Below are 18,790 nucleotides of genomic sequence, written 5' to 3' on the forward strand. Positions count from 1 at the left end.
GTTCTCAAATCAGGCCCGAGCTGCACCTGCAGGGTTACACCAATATCTTGGATTAAGAGTAAAACAGAGGGTGACCCTAATCTGCAAAAAGTATCAAAAGTAAGAATTAAAGAGCATTAGTAGGTCAACAGGGAGAATAGGGGGTGAAAATGTTTGGAGTAGGTGGAAAGCTGAAGCCTGAGAGCAAAGCACCGATGTGCCTTAGGGTGTTAGGGCTCAGCACTGCTGTGTGTTGGAAGCCCAAGGCAGCAGGCTGGAGGAGCAGGAGTAGGGCAGATCTCAGCTGAGCTACTACTCAGACCTACCTGGGAGGCCCTGGCACTGAAGCAACCCCAATTACTTTAGAACAGATCCATGCTGAATAAGCAGAACTCTCTGTGGACTGCCAAAAAATTTGCCTTGGTGCTTCATAGCTCTCGTCAGTCACATGGATATAAATTCACCTATAAGCAGCAAAAAAAGACAGTGCTAACATAATCCACTAGGAAGCACATCAATATATTTTTTTTAGTTAGAAGTGATCGTAACAAATCTCAACTCTCAGAACTAATATCCAGTGATGTTATGGCCCCTCTTGTGAATCACTTTTTTCAGGGATCTTTACTCAAGTGCAAAGGGACTCTGCAAGCAGGAAATAGACAGTTTAGTCAATAAATAACTGCTGTACACAGTTAACACACACAGAACCTAGTTCGGACTTAAGGAAATACTAGGCTATACATTACCATACTCCCCACCTGTGTAAAGGTACCTAAAGATTCTTTGCAGGTATCAGTCAGAAATGAAGAGTCACCCTCCATGGTTGCCATCTGCCACCAGCTAGGTCAGGCCTGGTGGCACTGACAACTTAGCTCAGCTCCGTGACCCAAATGATTCATGACAGGTACTCAGCTAGAATGACTATCACAACTGAACTATGGGTTTGTTTTTCCTCTGACAATTTATATCTTCCCATGTTGGTGGTTTTCCTCTGGAATCCCTGGGCTAATGCTGGTGCAGTCCTGGAGCTTTTGCCCTGCAGGCTTTCTCCCAGCTCATTCTCAGCAGTTTAAGCTGAGCTGTATCAGAGCTGGGCCCTGGATTCTGCTTACACAGATAGATAAATCCCTGGGTTGTGTGTCAGAGGAGGAACATTACAGCATGTATTGCCGAGAAGGAGGGCTACAGCAGCCTTTTGATTTTTGAAGTGGCAAAATTCTGGAGCTTGCTCAGTATCAACACTTTATATTTTGGGGATCTTGTGTCAGTTCTACTTGATAAGAAATATCTAACCCTAATTAGTGTTTCTCATTTGTTTGTACAGTGTCTTTCTAGAGCTTTCTGGTTAAGAACGTTTTGGATCAGACAAACTGGCACTTCCTCTCAAGCCATAAAGACTGGGTGTTTTTGTGAGAATTGAGATTGGGTAGTGGAACCTGTGGCCTCAGGATCTTTGTTCCCAGACAAACCTAGCTTAGAAATCACAAAAATTACCTCTACACTGCAGCTGTCTGATGGTCTTCAGAAGCTGTGCTGCAAGTACATCTGCCAGCAGCGCACTTGTTTAAGGTGGCACTGCCTGGCTCTTTCTTGGCTTGTCAGTGGCAGCCTTGCCACTGGGCTGTGGGGTAGCTGACCCAGCCATGGGAAATTGGTAACTCTTGATTATAAAAATGGTCCTGCTGGGGGACATCCGAGTTACGTGAGCAGGAAGTGGTGAAGGAGCAAAGCCCATCTTGCCACTTCCCCTGCTACATTGCTCTGGTGCCAAAAAGCAGGCTTTGGTTCGCAGGCTGGCTGATACATTTCAGGCTCCTGGGTTACCGACACTAAGGTAGGTTAACTCTCTGCCACCTTCAAAATAGGGAATACAGCCTTTCTGCAAACAGTGTTTTCCTACCTGAAAGTTGTGGTCATCCATGTTAAGCCATCACAAAGAAAAGACTCTTTCAACCTTCCATATTGTGGCCGGTGTCCAAGAAAAAAATATATATTTATTGCAGCCCTGTTTGTTTTGTCTGCAATTTGACTCACTCTTGAGGCAAAGAGTAAGTCACTGTAGGGGGCAAATGCATTTTTTTGCAGGACAGAGTCACTTGTTTTATTGGGAACTGTGACAGAGTTGGTCTACACGTGTTTTTCCCATGAGATTGCTCTAGAGAAAGAGATCTGTTGGAGTAAGCATACACTATTGGTTATTTGTACTTCTGACTTCAGCTACTGACAGCCTCAGCCGTGCCCTCTCTTTCACCTGCTCATGTCTTTCCAAGTCTGGTAACTAATGGCTGTCCATAGGTGGTGAGTGCTTCTCCACATACAAATCCCAGCACTGCCTGTCAGCTTTCCAGAGGCTGGACTCCACAATCCCAGTAGCTCATAGGTGCTGACAGACATCTGACATTACCTCTTCCAGATTTGCTCTCCCCCAGGACACGGTATGGAAGCCATTGCAAAGTTTGATTTCACAGCTTCAGGAGAAGACGAGTTGAGCTTCCAGGCTGGGGATGTATTGAAGGTAAGTACAGCCCCCAGCTTGACTAAACAGCGTCTCTGAGATTGCTTCCAGAGCTTTCTTGTGCTTCCATTTGCCTTGGCAAAACAGATGAAGACACATCTATAAACTAGGATAAAAATGCAGGATACTCCTCTCCCATAAGGTTTGCAACAGGACAACAATTCCCAGATTGCTTGAGTCTGTGTCCACTTTTCTTGATTTTATGTCCATGAACTGTGGATTTAGTTGCCCTGCAGTCCTCCAGTAATCAGCAGGAAAGGGTATGTACCTTTGCTGGGGCACAGATCAAGATCTTTGGTGACAGATTTTGAGGGTCCTGACTGTTTTCATTGACCAGGTGAACCATCCCCAGTGACTACGTTATGCTGACTATGTCTAAACGCAGGCAGGACCAGTTCTGTCCAGTGGGTTTGCTGTCTTCCTTATTTCCAGTCTTCGAACTGTTTAAAAGATAACTCATCCATTCTAGAATTTATATCTAACTTTTCACTGTTAGTAATTCTTGTTAGATGCTGCAAGGATCTTAGGCAATTGCAAATAGAAGAGGAAAATCCCATGAGACAGACTGTTATACACATAGTGGAATAGTTTAAGAGGTCCTGGTTTAATAACGTTATACACACCCTTGCAGGAATTTAACAATGGGGCAGTGGCAGAAGTAGAGTTGATCATATACAATACAGAGTTTCTGGAAGTCTCTCAACAAAGTTGATTTGTATGTGTTATGATAGAGCAATTCTTGTTAACATTACCAAAGTCCTACAGATGAAGCCACATTAAGTTTCACTCTAATTATTTATCCACTTCTCAGCCCCAGATGTTGTGTTTCCATTGAAAATGCCTGAGTATTACCCGTCCCTCAGTCCTTAGCTCCTTTACTGTCCAAAGGGATGATATACAACCATAGGATGTACAGCCCTGTTTGGCGAGGAGCCTTTGCTACCTCTCTGTGCAGTCACAGATATTCCAGCTAATAATCAGATATTGAGTCTCAGCTTTGGCTTTTCCATCACCATGGAATTTTTTATTTTATTGGCCTTTTAATTCTTGGCACTTAGACAAAGCTGATAGCATCCAGAGCTCAGAACCTGTGAGAAGGTTCTGGAGAAATCGCTGCCTCTCTTCAGCACAGATAAACACTCTTATTCTTCCCCAGTGAGTCCCCACTATCACGTAACCTTTACTGATGCCTTTTTTCTCAGGAGACTTCCATCAAGTCCCTGCTGGGCTGATGGTGTTGGGCAGATCACTTTTCTTTCTGTTCCTCAGTTTCCCTTCCTATAAAATCTTTATAAGCTAGAGCTTCCTTTCCAAGTATGCTGGAATCTCCTGATAAAAAGTGTCAACATTACACACCAGTTTTATTATTATTTGTTGTCATAGAGAATTCACTACCAGAAAAATCAAACTGCCTCTAGCTTTAATGTCCCTGAGGTGAACAAAACAACACCTTAGCCTCCCAAGCCGTAGTAGCAGTAAATCAGCCTGAGTAACAGCTCTGTTCTGGCACAGGCACACACACATTCCTACCCCATCATGAGCCCCCTCGTGCTGCCTGCAACAACCTGCTGATTTATGAAGGAGATAAGGTGGAGTATTGATGTAGCGATTACAAAACAGGAAACATGAGGCCCTCAGCCAGTAGTGACAGGAGGAAATTCACCCTCTTACCCCCCCTACATCCTTCTCTGAGAGGATGACACACTGAGAGAAACGTGCCAGCTCTGCAGTGGCAAACAGCTACTGGGTTGTTCTGGAAACCTCACTTCCAAGAGAGCATGAGCAGGAAGTGGCTATCATCCCCTGTGTTTGGCCACAGCAGTGAAAAAAGATCCTTAACCCAGTACCCAGGCATGAGGACAGCAGTGACTATACAAGTAGGGAATTCCACAGCTTTCTGTTCCTTAACTTTTCTGAATCCAAATGTTTGAAAAAGGCCTACGTGGCAGGGAAGGCAATGAAGAATTGACTCCGGAGACAGTAACATCCTGTTGCCAATACAAAGCAGTTAAAATGTGCCTTAGGCTCCCAAAACCATGAGACTAGCTCACAAAGTATTATTACTGTTAACAATAGATTTTAAATTAAGTCTTTTCCACCGGCTTTTTCCTTTTAAAACTGTCGTGGCTCATGCTTTTAGGTTCCTCTCCAAAACCAGAAAGAGCAGAAACATGGTCTATTTCATACAGCAGAATCCTGTCCCAGGAGCTGGAATGTCAAACAAAACACCAAAGACCACAACATTTGCAGTAAAATCCCAATGTGGTTGTATTCCTGTCCTCTCTCCTCTAGCTTAGGGCTGTATCTTGGGCCACCAGCCAGGCTGTCATGAATTTGGGCCCTCCCTGGTCAGCAGTGATGTTTCCTTGGACCAATACAGTTAACGTTAATGTGAGCACACTTGAAGCTGCTCCAGTGGGTGATGTGGACTCACTTCCAGCTATCCCACAATCTCCTAAGTATAACAGTGTCTTGAAAACACTTTTTACCTCCTTCTTATACCTTGGCAAAGCTCAGGGCAGCTGAAGACTTAACCCACTAAAGAATCTCTTGTGAAATGACATGGTAACATCTGTGCATCCATAACACACACAGACACAGCTGCATATCCCTCCATACCCATATGTCAGAGGGGTTTTCACAGATATTTTCTTCTTCCCTTGTGAATCTGAGATGCTCCAGTACCAACTACAAAAGGCAGAGAATAAATTAAACCCCTACTAAGTCTTTCAAAGCTGAATTTCTCCATTTCACAGGCATCAGAGATACATGGATAGGCAGTCAGACAAAGGGGCAGAGTTAACAAGCCATCTCTCTAATTCTACTTGGGCTTTTTTATTGCTTGCTTGCTCTGAAGTGGTCATCAGCCACTAACCTTGTTGCACCATGGGTGGGGAGAATACAATGTGTACCATTTTCTTTTATTCTTACAAGACATTCTAGGTTTCTTCCTGAATCTTGGCTACTTTTGCCTGTCTCGGGAGACACATTTATTCCATCCATTTCTCCATTGCAGGTTTTGAGCTCCCAGGAAGAGTGGTACAAGGCTGAGCTCAGAAGTCACGAGGGCTACGTTCCCAAGAACTTCATTGATTTCCATGTTCCCCCGTAAGTGTGACAGAAATGGTGTCACCACCATGGCACATTTCCACCGGGTGCTGTCAGGACCGCGCACAGAGGACAGGACAGGAGAAGTGCTGGGCATAACATTCTACATTTTGGGCTGGCCGGGATTGCCACACATGCTACACACGGTTCTGCCAGCACAGCGTATATCTAGCCCAAAGCATCCTCTGCTCTTTCGGAGCTAAATGGATCTCGATGATCGCTGTCAGTCCCAAGTGACTCTTTTGTTACTGCTGCGCAGAGGGATGCTGGGATGTGCCAGGAATTGCATTTAGATGTCCTCAGAGAGAGGAAGAATAGTCATGATGTGAAGTCTTGGGAACAGAGACAGAGGCTGAGCACAAAAGGAAGAGCAAGAGATCTTTCTGAAAATTAATTACAAAAAAAAAATTTCCGCCCCTTCGACTCTTAAGGACGCTGCCTCCCTTTTCCCAGCCTGCCGCCGCATTCCCTCCCCGCGGAGCGCTGTGAGTTCGTGTCGGTGCACTAGGGGTCAGTGCGATGCTGCGCCGCTGTGGCAGCTGTGTTACTCTGCTCCTGACGGACCAGACCTGCTCCCTGTCACACTCAAACACATCTGTCAGGGCACAGGCGTACCTGCATTTCTCTCTTCCCGCTGGGGAGGTGGAACTGCACTTTCAGAAAGGAGTGATGCGTGTTGGAATGCATGTTAAATGTGCTCTCCAGCCCACTGCCATAAATATGACAGTGCATGGGATTTTTACGACCTTTCAGTTAGCAGAAATGCTCCCAGGAGCACCTCTCATTGTCCTCTTTTTTCAGAAGTGCTGCAGCATTTCGGGGGTGAACAAGCAGGGCATGCACCAAGCGCAGCGCTTGTGGCTGTAACGCACTGGTGCCCTGAGCAGTCATACTGGGAGCACACAGGGATTTCGAGGTTACAAGTAAGTGCCTCTGTCCCCTTTGGAGGTGGCACTTCCTGGCCTTTTTGGACATAAGCCGTCCTGCTTGGCTGAGCTGAAGGACATTATTCGTTTGCCGTGCAAATACGGACTTGTACTTTTGGGCCTCAGGGGGATGAGATCTTCCAGTCGGTTGTTCTTGTTCACTGTTTCACAGGGCTGTGCCATCACTCAGGAGCACTGGCAGCTTCTTTTTTCGCACAAATTTTTCTCGTGTTGCTTTCTCTGTGCAAGAGCTGCGAAGAAATATTTTCACTTTGACACTTTTCTAAGCGCGGGTCTGCACTTTGAAGCAGTTCAGGCCAGATGACAGAACTAGACGTAGGGAGGATAGCTGCCTCCTATTTTTGACAGATTGTTTTTGCCCATGTTTTTCGTGTTAAGTAATCATTGAGATTGGCTATCAAGGCTCATCTGATTTTTCTTTGCTAGTGATACATAGGTAAACTGTGATGATAATAAGGAATTCCAAAGCAGAAATGACAGATGTTAGGAACTTAACAGTCCTTAATCTTAATGCAATACGGGCAATTACATATTAGATGAAGTCAAAGCTTGCAGATTGTAAATCTTATTAGCTATGGAGTGGACACATGCAAATGTATGTGATTTTGTGTTTCTCTACTGAAAAATTCCTACTTACATCATATTCTTTCACTATTTATGGTGACTTTCTCATTATTAGTCCAGTGCCTGATTCTGTTATCTGTTATGCCTGGCTAGATTTGAGTAAGTGTGCTTATGTATGCTGTGCTTCTGTGATTTTGTGATATTGCAACTCTTGCAGGAACCAATTTATTAGTAGTAAAACTTTCATGGCTTGCTTCTACTAAAAATTTATGTGTGTTCCATGCAATATATCCATCACAGCCCAGTAATTTTCAATCAGTTTGCCAAAAAGGAATTTGATGTATGTGTCTGAGAATTATGTGTGTATACATGTATACATACACATTTGTCATTTAAAATTTCTTTGACTAACACCTTATTGTACTGTGTCTGTAATTACAGTTTCGGCTGAGTGTTGCTTCTTAGCAGACCAAAGCTTACATTGTTCTCTTTGCATGTACATGCTTTTACTACTCAAAGAAAATGGGGTGCATCCATCAAACCCCTGTACCTCAGCATACACGTGGCCCCTGGGAGGAGCCATGTGGGCTCCTCTGATCCTTTTGTTTTCTTCCCTCCACCCTGCTTATTCACATTCTCCCTACCCTCAACTTTTTTATTCCTCACCTTAATTAACATCCTTATTCACATCTCCATGATTTTTCCCACTTGACAGCTGGTTTGATGAGAAGATATCCCGCCACGAAGCAGAGAACCTTCTCATGAGCAAAGGAGTCGGCTGCTTCATCGTCCGAGCCAGTCAGAACTCTCATGGTGACTTCTCCATCTCTGTCAGGTATCTGCTTCTAACAGCATATTCCTGCTTCTTCTCCTGTTTAATGGTGTCCCTAGCCTCCTCTCGTAAGGATTCCTAATGTCATGTAGGCTCGTGAGAAGTTTGCATGCTGCCAGTCACTGGTGGTGCTGCTGTGTTGTGAATGAGAACAAATTAGGCATCTGATTCCCAAATGTTTCTGCCTCTTTTCAAGTGACACAGTGAATGCCCCATTCCAAAGCTGCATCCCCTGGTGACCTCCTTCTTTGAAAGAGCTGCAGCAAAGCAGAATGGTACAGGGAAAGTCTCCCACTGTGCTTAACATGTGTCTTCCATTTGTTTTAATTCCCTGACAGCTCTGGTTACCAAATCCAAGAATTCAGCTACTAGCTATGAAGAGATTACTATTACATTGTTAACTTATTTCCCACAGGTCACTAAACAGCCATTGGACAAGGACTGGTTTTTCATTGCTTGCAGCCCAGCTGCATTTGAGCAGCTTGCTGTAGCCCAGCACTTCTCAGTGCATTTGCTTCTAAGCAGAGCTCTTAAATGATGTTTGGTTTCCCAATTTTCAGTCAAATAGTTGATAACCAGTTTTAAATTAGCATCATGATTAACAAGTCATGATTAGTCTTTTCCAAGTAGTGCATACTTGCTGATTCAGGCAGCTCAAAAAGTATCCAGGAGGAATGCAGGAAAACATTCTGATTACATTTGCACCAATTAACACCAGCAAATCAAGTACAGTCAGACTCTTTCTCTGGCCTGAAGTCAAGCAGTGAGGCAGAGGTCAGATCTGTATGGCTGCACCCTCTTCACCCCACCAAACAGAAGAGCTGTATTCAAGCAGCTCCCTGTGAACAGTTCCTGGCCTGTTCTTTCTGACCATGGCCCAGCGCTATCTAAGGGAGAGCTTTTCCATTTAAACCACAGCCATGCTAACACTCCAACAGCTTGGGGCTGTAGCAGTCAAGGGAAGCATTCAGTCCCTGCCTGTCCCCATTAAGTTTATTTGTGCAGATGTAGCCTCTGAGAAGAGCGTTTTGGGTGCCTGGAGTTGCACAGAGCAAGGAGGTGGGTACCAAAGCCAGATCACATCTGGTGCAGAGAGGAATTGTACACATCAGACAAGAGGTGAGAGGAGGGGAGGTACAGAGGGAATAAGGGACAGAAGGTTGAGATTGTTAATTTGGCTTGCAACAGCAACAGAAAATGTCTTTCTTTTTCTTTTTGGATAGGGAGAATGACCTGTAGTAATGATGTTACACTAGATTTTATACCATCTTAAAGCTTAGTGTATGGCTTCACGTGTCTGTGTCTGCATGTAGTGGTGATCCCCATGGTGTGCAAAGGTGTAATACAGGTCCTATAGTCAATGCAGACTGGATGTTAACAGGACCTGCAGAGGCTGTTGGGTAGGCAACAACTGCACTTTTTCACCCTGGAAGCTCCTGTGACCTTTATTTCAAAATAGAGGGTTTAAAACCCTATGCTTTGTTCTGATAGTGCTTTGTGACTAGGCAGCCCTGGGGCACTCTCTGTTTGTAAATCGATGAGTCTTTTGAAACAGAGCCACGTCTGGGTCCAGTACACACAAGGACTGCCATTGCATGACTTTCCAGAAGTCTAGATTTAGCCAAGCAAGAAGTTTTGATACCCTTCTGGAAAAGACTTTTCCGAAAAAGGTAAAAGTGCAATCTGTTGATGATCTCTTTTCCATTGGGATCCAGGCATGAAGATGATGTGCAACACTTCAAAGTGATGAGGGATTCAAAGGGTAGCTATTACTTGTGGACAGAGAAATTCCACTCTCTAAACAAGCTGGTGGACTACTACAAGACAACTTCAATCTCCAGGCAGAAGCAGATCTTCCTAAGGGACAACAGCCAAGAAGAAAAGGTAAACACAAACTGTCCTTAGGAGTCAGTCAGAAAACTTTCTCAGTCAGAAACCTTTCTGTGGAAGGATTTCATCCCATGAGAATGTCTCAGGGTGAGGAGGAGGACAGTCTGTCCCTGGAAACCCAACCACATAACCACACTGGTGGGGCCTGAGACACAGATTCTTAGTTTTTCGATTCTTTAATTTTTTGATTCTTCAAATCTGAATAGAGGTGCTTTGCTAAACCTGTGCTAAAACCTCAGAGCTGATATCCTAAGATGCCAAGGGAAGCAAGACTTACCTTACTGAAATGCCTAGATTTCCTAAGGGCAGGTACAGAGCTGACTGGCGGGTTGTGACTGAGAAGAATTTGAGTCTGGTTTCTTAGTATTCTTGCATGCACCCAGAGTGCAACTACACCTGCAAGTTTGTCTGCTCAGAAGAATTGTCCATCTTCTGCTACTGAGCAAACACAGTAAAAGGAATGTGGAGGAGTGGAGGGCAGAACCTGGAGAAGTTAACCTGGCTGTTAGGAACTGGAAAGTACTACCAAGAACACAGGAGATCTGGGAACAAGATGTGCCTTCAGGGAAGGTATAGCCAATGTTTGAGAAGGCAGACAAACCCCAGTCCAATGAATGCCTGGTTTTGTGCCAGGAGAACAAGCAAATGACATAGCAGAGGCTGCTACACCTTGCACTCCCTGTACTGGGAGTGAACATGCCTGGTCACTGCAGCAACCAAAGTCCTGCTTTGCTGGGAAACGGACTGTGGTATTAAATTACCAGGATGTGCAAGTAGAGGCAAGGCAGAAAGTACATGACCTGCTGACTACAGCAGTAAAGTTTTATAGGCTGCATGTGGGTCATTCTTGCTGGCTCAAAACGAGAGATGATACATTTTCAATCTGAAGAATGGGCCTGGGTTGTTGTCTCTTTCTAGACCACTTCCACAGAGCTTTAAAAACACACTAGTAAAGTATTAAAATAGAGGCTCTGGGATCTGTAAGAGAGAGATCACAGTGATGAATCTCTGTGTCTGGGAAAGGAAAGAAAGACTGTATGCATGTATATCAGTATAACAACCAGTTTGGGCTGACTGTGAGCAGGAAGGGAAGATGCATTTGCTCCAAGATGCAGACAGGCAAATGAAAGAACAGAACTGAAGTTTGCTTTGGCAAACTCTCTGTATATTTGTTATGGTGATGGGCACAGCAGAGTATGTTTAGCACTCATCACAGTGGGGTTTCTGTTCACAATTAATTTTTTTAGATGCTACAGCCATATGATGAAATGGTTATAATATATAGATTTTAGTGCAGAGACAAATGAATTCTAAGGGCAGTATTTCAAGAAAGAGCTTGGCTCCTGTGCTGATCCTCACATCAGTAGCCATATTTTCAGCCCATCACTGCCCAGTACTACCCTGACTTCAGATAGAGAGTGGCTACGACAAAGATCTAAAATACAGGATTCGTGATTTGTTCTTCTGTTCAGGGAGGTGGGGTCTTTTATGTGAAAGAGCCTCCAGAGCAGTGGACAGTGGTAGTGCTCAGTGTGCAATGATTACACAGCTTTAGTCAAGGATGTGGTAGGAAGCAAAACCTGACCTCACTTTTGTGATCTTTCTTCCTTCAGGAGAGGCATGGTGGGAGCCTGGAACGGGTAGGTCGGGAAGGATTCCACATGGGAGGAGCAGCTGGAGAAGATCATTCTTCTGTATCCAAGAGATACGTAGAGCATCCTGTTCCCATACTGCAGCAGCAACAGGTACTGCCAGAAACAAGGGGCTAGGACATCAAGCCCCGGCATATGGAACTTTGGCTTTTCCTGCTTATTAGTGATTGAGCAGTCATTTTGTCAAAAATCTGCAACTCTCAGCTGTGCACACAAAAGAGAACTTGTTTCCTAGATGTTTCCTACTTCTTCTCTCTATCTGCCTGGGCCAATTTGTGTTGGAATGACTAAGATGCGTGATCATATGGCTTCTTTTCTTGGAATTTGATTTTGTCTCATTCTTCTTTGGCTAATTTGGCTACTAGATGTATAGGCCTGCTTCCTGTCCTTTACAATATGGAGCATCCCAAGACGAGGTAAAGTAGTGAGTCCTCAGATACAGTCAGCTGCACCAGCACGACTGATGTTCCCCCAGCGTATGGGGCAGAGGAAGAGCAAGGAGTGGGCAGGACTGGGTCATAATAACTCCAGATTGGCTGAAGTTCCCTTGGCAAGCATGGTTTTTATCTGTGACTTAGAACAACCTCAGTTTTTCTCCAAAAGTCTCAGAGACCAAAAAAGCCCCTCTCAGACCATTTGTCCCAGCAGCTGTGAAACACAGCCAAGGAGAGTCAGCTTTCAACTCTTAAGAAGTAAAACCCAAAATAGAACAGTCTAAGCTGACCTCTTCCATGAGGGTCATTACTTGCAGAACTGGAGCACAGGGACTTTATTGGAAGCAGACATCTAAAATTATTAATGTGTGGGCTTGCCCCTGACTCCTTGCCCACTAACGACTCTTAAATCCCCTCATTTATACATCTCAGAATATATTTGTGTCGTGGTTTAATCTCAGCTGGCAACTAAGTACCATGCAGCCACTCAATCACTCCTCCTCCCCCTGGTGGGAGTAGGGAAAGAATCAGGAAAAAGGAAAAACTCATGGGTTGAGATAAGAACAGATTAATAATTGAAATAGAGTAAATAGTAGTAGTAGTAATAATAATAATAATAATAATAGTTGTTATTAGTATTTTATATTTAATTAAAAGGAAATAACAAAAAGAGAGAGAGAGGAATAAAACTCAAGAAAAAGAAGCGATGCACAATACAATTGCTCATCACCCACTGGCTGATGCCAGTCCCTGACCAGTTATTGGTCTCTTCTGGCCAACTCCCCCCAGTTTATATACTGGGTATGATGTTCTAGAGTATGGAATATCCCTTTGGCCAGACACTGAGAAGTCCTCGATTTAGAGTGAGCCGCTACTTAGCAACAACTGAAACATTAGTGTATTATCAGCAGTATTCACATACTAAATCCAAAGCACAGCTATTACAAAGAAAATTAACTCTATTCCAGCCAAAACCACAACAACATGACTTTTCTGCTGCTGTTTTCTTTCTAGGAAAGATATGGTGGGAGTCTGGACAGGAAAGACATGATGCATAGACCAAGGGACCATGGCCAAGGAAGCGCAGGAGCTATGCAACGGAGACACACAGACCCACTGCACCAGCAGACACCGGTAGGTGATGTACCTGGAGGGCTCATCTGCCCAAGTCTGGGTCCCTTAGCAATGGCCAAGCAGTCTGGACAGTGTCACCTACATGGAGGTTGCATTAGAAGTAGTGTATTTTGCCTGCCAGTCCATGTCTTACAAGATATTTCTGAGTCTCAAGATTCTACCCCAGCCACTTGAATCTGCTGCTGGGACACTCTGAGGGTAGGACTACAGTGTTATGTGAGCATAGTTCTGGTAACTGCTCTCAAAGTCAGTCTTATGCAGCCTCAGTGGGAGGGAATTTAGCATAAGCTCAGCAAAATATGGACAATCCCCATCTGGGACATTGGAATGAGCACAAGCTCACCCATGGATTTTGATCAAGCACAAGACCAGTCCAGCGGAAGACATTTCTGAAAGCCTAATGATCTCCTCTAGTAGAACTTCATGTCCATTAATGCACAGGGCTTTCAATTATCTTTGCCACCACAGCCAGGCAGTGACTAATGTCAGTAGCTAAATGTGCAGTACATTTTTAAAGTTCTTTGGAGAGCAGCCTCATGATACTGTACCACTGTACCACTGTACTGTACCAGTGCTCCTCCTGTCTTGCAATACACTTGTAGTCGTACTGTCTCTTCCATTAATTTTTGCTGCAGTCCTGAGAAGGCCTGAGATCACCCAGCTCCACTTCTCTGTGCCTGGCACATCTCTCAGACCTCCTTTGCCGTGGAAGCAGGACTCACCTACCTGACACCCTTGGCTGTCAGAGCCTCTAGCACAGTGGATGTGGGTGTGATCCAGATGTGTCTCTGCAGGCACCCCAGACCACTCTCCTGGGGGATCCAAACCTGGCACCTGACCTTCAGTCACCACCTGCTCTGCCAAGTCCCACTGTGTGAATGCCCACACAGAATGTGGTGTCTTTCTGTGATTCCACTGCCCGCTACAAAGCCTTTCCCCATCAGCTCAGTGTGACCTAAGGATGCTTCTGTTCCTTGAAGAAATGTCCAGCTTAGCCCATAACCAGGGAACCAAGGAAAGAAGGGAAGGACAGTGGACCTTTCTCAAGAATGAGCGTAAAACATCAGATTGGATTAGGAGATTTGGAACATGTTAAAAAATAGGGGCATGCCCCTTTTCTTGGCAAAAGCCCCAAATCTTTATTGTAATCCAGCTTAAAATACAATGGTTTTTATCTCTCAGAAGCTGTGGCAATGAATAACAACATGCTTTTGCTTGCCACATCCCGTCAGTGATGTAGAAGCCACAAATCCAATTATAGGAAGTTCTATATGTCCACCCAAATAACTAGGGGCAAGGTCTAAGCTGGGCCCTGAATAGAAGATTTATCAAAATTTGTCTGCCTTCAAACAGTTCTCTCCATCTGTCCCTGCCAGATATACCTCCTAAATTATCCATGCCTGGTGGTATGGATGCCAGCAATTTCCCAGAAAGAAACCCAAGCTATGTCCTTTAAAATATGATTTCTGGCCAGAGTGGGAGATTGACTGCAAAGTCCTTTAGAAAAAATCTAACCATAGTGCACACCCCAGATAAACTGGTATACCCAAACAGACACTAAATCCTTTGGATCTCAGGGACCTGACCTTGGGGAGAGTCTGAAGAAGGTTTAACACCCTCCCTTATGCCCCAAAGTGCCCAAAAGAGCAAGTATCCTTCTTTATCCTTCTTTACAATGTTCTCTACTCTTGCCTGTGTGCTGGCTCTCTCTCGACTGGCCGAGGACACATTTTCATATCTGTACCAGCAGCAGGCCAGCTCCCTAGGGCCATTCCCTAATAGTTACAGCCCAGCAGGTCTCAGGTAGGACTCCTTCTGTGCTCCCATAACTGGCTTCAGATGTGGCTGTCCTGGCTGCCCTTACAGGGCAGAGGCAGCAGAGCCATGAGAACACAATTTCCTAAGGAGCTGCGCTCAGTCTGACTTTTCACCTTATGGTGCAAATACCCACAAATACACTGAGGCTGCTGAGAAATCAAACACGGTCCCTCAGGTGTCCCAGTTAATTGGTCCCTCCTTCCTGGCATCTTGGCCACTTCCTGGTTTAATTGCAAGTTGGTCTAAAATTCAGCGCGGCTTGTCCTTGCTGAGTGAATGTATTTACTGGGTCTTCAGATGGGTGACAAAGATGATCTTTGAAAGTCCTGGCTCCTTGTTCCCTGCCTGTCTCTTCTCTCCTTTCCAGCGAACGCTGTGGGTCCGTGCCTTGTACGACTTTGATGCTCTGGAGCACGATGAGCTGGGCTTCCGCAGTGGGGACATCTTAGAGGTCCTGGACAGCTCCAACCCATCCTGGTGGAAAGGACGCCTGCGTGGGGAACTGGGTCTCTTCCCTGCCAACTACGTCACACCGGTGCTGCTGTGAGGGCACAGTACGGCCCAGAGAGCTCTGCTGGAGCTGCTCTTCTGACGTGACAGGGACAGAGAAGAAGTGCATCTTCCCTTGCCACCAGGACATACATTGGGTTTTGTTTTGTCTTAATTTATTGGCAATTGATCTTTTGAAATGTTGGTATGAAAGAGAACCCTTTGAGGAAGAAATTTTTTAGCCCTTTTTTTTACAGTCATGAAGGGGAGGGAGCAAAAATCTTGGACTGTTCATTGAGACTTTGCTGGGTCCTCCCTGCTCTGTCACCTCTTTGGCTAACTACTGATAAGCTCCTGCAATTAGGTTTATTCTGTGGAAATGCCCCTCAGGAAGGTCAGGCTTCAGGTTAACTTCAGGTTCAGTATTCAGGTAGCCCTATCCCTTCATTTTGGATAGGGTACCAGTCATAGTCTCTTCAGGCTCCATTCCAGCTTTCTGTCAGAGGCAGGAGGGACACCCATGTGAATTAAATGGTCCTTGGAAACCACATTAATCCTTCAGGTAGGGCTTTAGGTTGAGGTTTAGACAATCTAGGTTTTTCTTAATATTTTCTGGCTTTCTTCTAGTTTAACTGTTTTCTTAATAGTTTCTGGCTTACCCATCTCACACTGTGTGTATGGAGTGTATGGATATACCAGGTGAAGGGAAGGAACACTGGAAGCTTTTGTACAAACATGCAAGTGGTGAAGGGATGGGTGGGCAAGAAGCTTTCTTTGCTTCTTCTCGTAGGTCTGCTCTTCTTTCAGTACCCCCTAACAACTTACCCATTTTCAAGCTGCTCTCTTAGGTACCTACTTCACTTCTACTTCAGCTAGATAGCCTGGCTAGAGCAGATCAGGCCCTTCAGCTAAATTAGTGTCCACCAGATTGGATAACAATTAATATCCCTCACTGGTTCCTTTTGTAGAACTCAGCTGGAGAGGGTTTGGAGAGGTTTCTCTGGTTTGGTGGCAGAAGTTCTTTCCTGAGAACTTGCTGTGCTGAGGATCACCATGTACACAACTCTGGCTTACTAGAGAAATGTCTCATCCAACAGGTTAAGCTGTTATTCTACAGTATGCAGAGAATAAAGCTGTAGCCATCTAATAGTCTATTCTCTATTCCAGTTTCTTTTGGATAAAATAAGGTAAATTAATAGGTTTTCAAACAACTGCTGAGGGAATGCCCAGATGTGATAGAAGTTTTTTGCAAATGCACATTACCTGTCCCCTTCACAAACCCTGTGAAGGGGACTCAACTGCATAACCACTGTTCAGGCATATTGATGTGAAACAAGCTGCCTGAATTTTTCACAATGTGTGGGACCTCAGCAGTCAGCAAGAAGTGATGATTAATCATTACTGAAAAAGAAAGAATAGGTAAGTGAAAACCTCTAAACACAAATCAGACTCAGCAACCAAAAAAAAAAAAAAGTTATTATCTTTTGTTAGTGCCAGTGGAAGAAAAAGAACCCAGGAAATAGGTTCTTGGAGAAGGCAAATTCAATGTAGCTGGCCTGAATAAAGCTGCCAGCTAGACAGAGTATTAGCACAAAGAACCTATTTTGAGACAACTCCAAAAGCAGGCTGTTAATGGGTGAAGTAAAATGAGAATATTTAACAAGGCATATAAAGAAAAGAAAACTTTGAAAGACACAGTAAGAACTTACTGGCTACCACAGTGATCCAGGGAACACGAGTGTCTGGGCTGGATGTGGCCCTGTTCTCTTGCAGGAGCTCTGTTCTGGCCCTTCAGTGTCTTGTTCTGAAGGGAAGTCCACAAGGCTTCTTTTGGAACAAGATCCCTTACCATTTGTATGAGGGTATAACCTCAGTGACTTCAGTTTGAAGAGTGGTTTGGTGTGATTTGCCCTTTTTTAACCTTTTTGTGTGTTGGTTGGTTTTCTGCTAAAGTAGTAACAAATTTGGAAGAGAGAGGGTTAATACTCAGTGAGAGCATTAAGGCCAAGAGGAGATGGAACCAAGAAACCAGAGACTAACAAAGGCAAAGGAGGCATAAAAATGATGAATCTTTCATATTCAGCTCTGGCTGAAACAAAAGAAACGGTGTATTCACAATTATTTCCATCATGTCAAATCATCTTTCAATTAATTCCCTTTTTTCTGTATTAGTTACTTTTAAAATTAGAAGCAATGTCTCCTTTTCCTTTCCTCAGCACTCTAAAGACCCTCTTGGTAGTGAAGATGTAGTTGCACAAAATTAATTGAAGATAATGCACTTAGCAGTTTGATAGCTCTTCATGCATTTGAAACCCCTTTACAGAGATTAACTAATTAAGCAGGTCTAAGTAGTGCATTGTAAGTACCCCCGTGTTAACTCATGACTCATTTGAGGAAGAGGTAAATTTTCACGTGATTTTTGAATTGATGTTTAAGGAACTAATACCTAAGGTAATTAGTATTAAAGGACTGCACGCTAATTATGGACAACATACCACAGTGAAATCAGGATTTCTCATTATGAGCAGCACCTAATGACAGCAAAATTACCAGGAGGTGACAGCCCCACGGCATCGGTGGTAACTCCCCCAGTGCCTTGCTCTGCTGCCTGTGCAGGGGCCGAGCTCAGGGCTGCCTTGCCCAGTCTCTCTTGCCTCTGCTTTTGGCCTTGCAGTGCTGCCTGCAGTTCCTGCACATGGCAGGAGCTGCGAGGCACAGGGGTCAGCCTGCATTTTTGCACCCTCCCACAGTAAAAGTCATTTTTCTCCCAGCAAAAGGGCAGTGCTAAGGATGGTGGCTATTCCCAAGTCAGTGGAGAGGCCAGATACAAGGGGAGGTGTGGGCAAAGTGGAGAATTTTGGGAGGATAGAAGGGGCTGTAGGATGGAGACGTTTTCTGTGCCCCATGCCATTTTCTGCCCATGAAATCCTCTCTCTCATAGACAGGCCACTTCATAAGGAAAGAGAGAGAGACACTCCTCTCCTCTAACCACATTCCCTGCCAACCTTCCTGCTCTTTCTTCCAACAGGTTTTAATTGTAGCACAATCCTTATTAATATTGTGGTGATTCATTTACACCTCAGAGTCTATTGCCCATGCAAGAGGCACATATTAGCAACCTAGGACTGGAGCCTTAAGGTGACAGTGCTGCACTGACCTTACCTGACATTTGCCAGTGTTTTGGAAAGAACCAAACCTCTGGAACATATCCCAAGAGAGTCCACTGTGAAACCAAAATGGGAAGGGATAAAGAGGAACACCTGAAGAATATTTTGTTTCTTATTTTTCTTAAGCAAGAAAGACAGTTCATGAGAGGAGAGAAGAGAATGGAAACTGAGATAAAAGTAGGAAAAGTATGTGGGAAGGCAAACATAACAAATGAAACAGAGGAAGCTGGACTTGTATGTGGTAAAATAAGTTTGATGAGC

The 18,790-nt window shown here is 44.5% G+C and overlaps 1 protein-coding gene across 1 annotated transcript in view; it reads left to right on the forward strand.

The window, feature by feature from the left end:
• The window catches only part of GRAP2 (GRB2 related adaptor protein 2), a 37,865-nt gene extending 22,382 nt beyond the window's left edge, over nt 1-15,483 (forward strand). The window contains exons 2-8 of the mRNA XM_041481565.1: nt 2,393-2,494; nt 5,511-5,602; nt 7,829-7,948; nt 9,661-9,829; nt 11,449-11,580; nt 12,936-13,055; nt 15,241-15,483. Of these exons, the coding sequence (XP_041337499.1) occupies nt 2,417-2,494; nt 5,511-5,602; nt 7,829-7,948; nt 9,661-9,829; nt 11,449-11,580; nt 12,936-13,055; nt 15,241-15,420 (891 nt within the window). The 5' untranslated portion in view covers nt 2,393-2,416 and the 3' untranslated portion in view covers nt 15,421-15,483. The remainder of the gene's footprint in view (nt 1-2,392; nt 2,495-5,510; nt 5,603-7,828; nt 7,949-9,660; nt 9,830-11,448; nt 11,581-12,935; nt 13,056-15,240) is intronic.
• The last annotated feature ends 3,307 nt before the right edge of the window (nt 15,484-18,790 follow it).

The sequence above is a fragment of the Pyrgilauda ruficollis genome, unplaced genomic scaffold (assembly GCF_017590135.1).
Source record: "Pyrgilauda ruficollis isolate IOZ18807 unplaced genomic scaffold, ASM1759013v1 scaffold56, whole genome shotgun sequence".
NCBI lineage: Eukaryota > Metazoa > Chordata > Aves > Passeriformes > Passeridae > Pyrgilauda > Pyrgilauda ruficollis.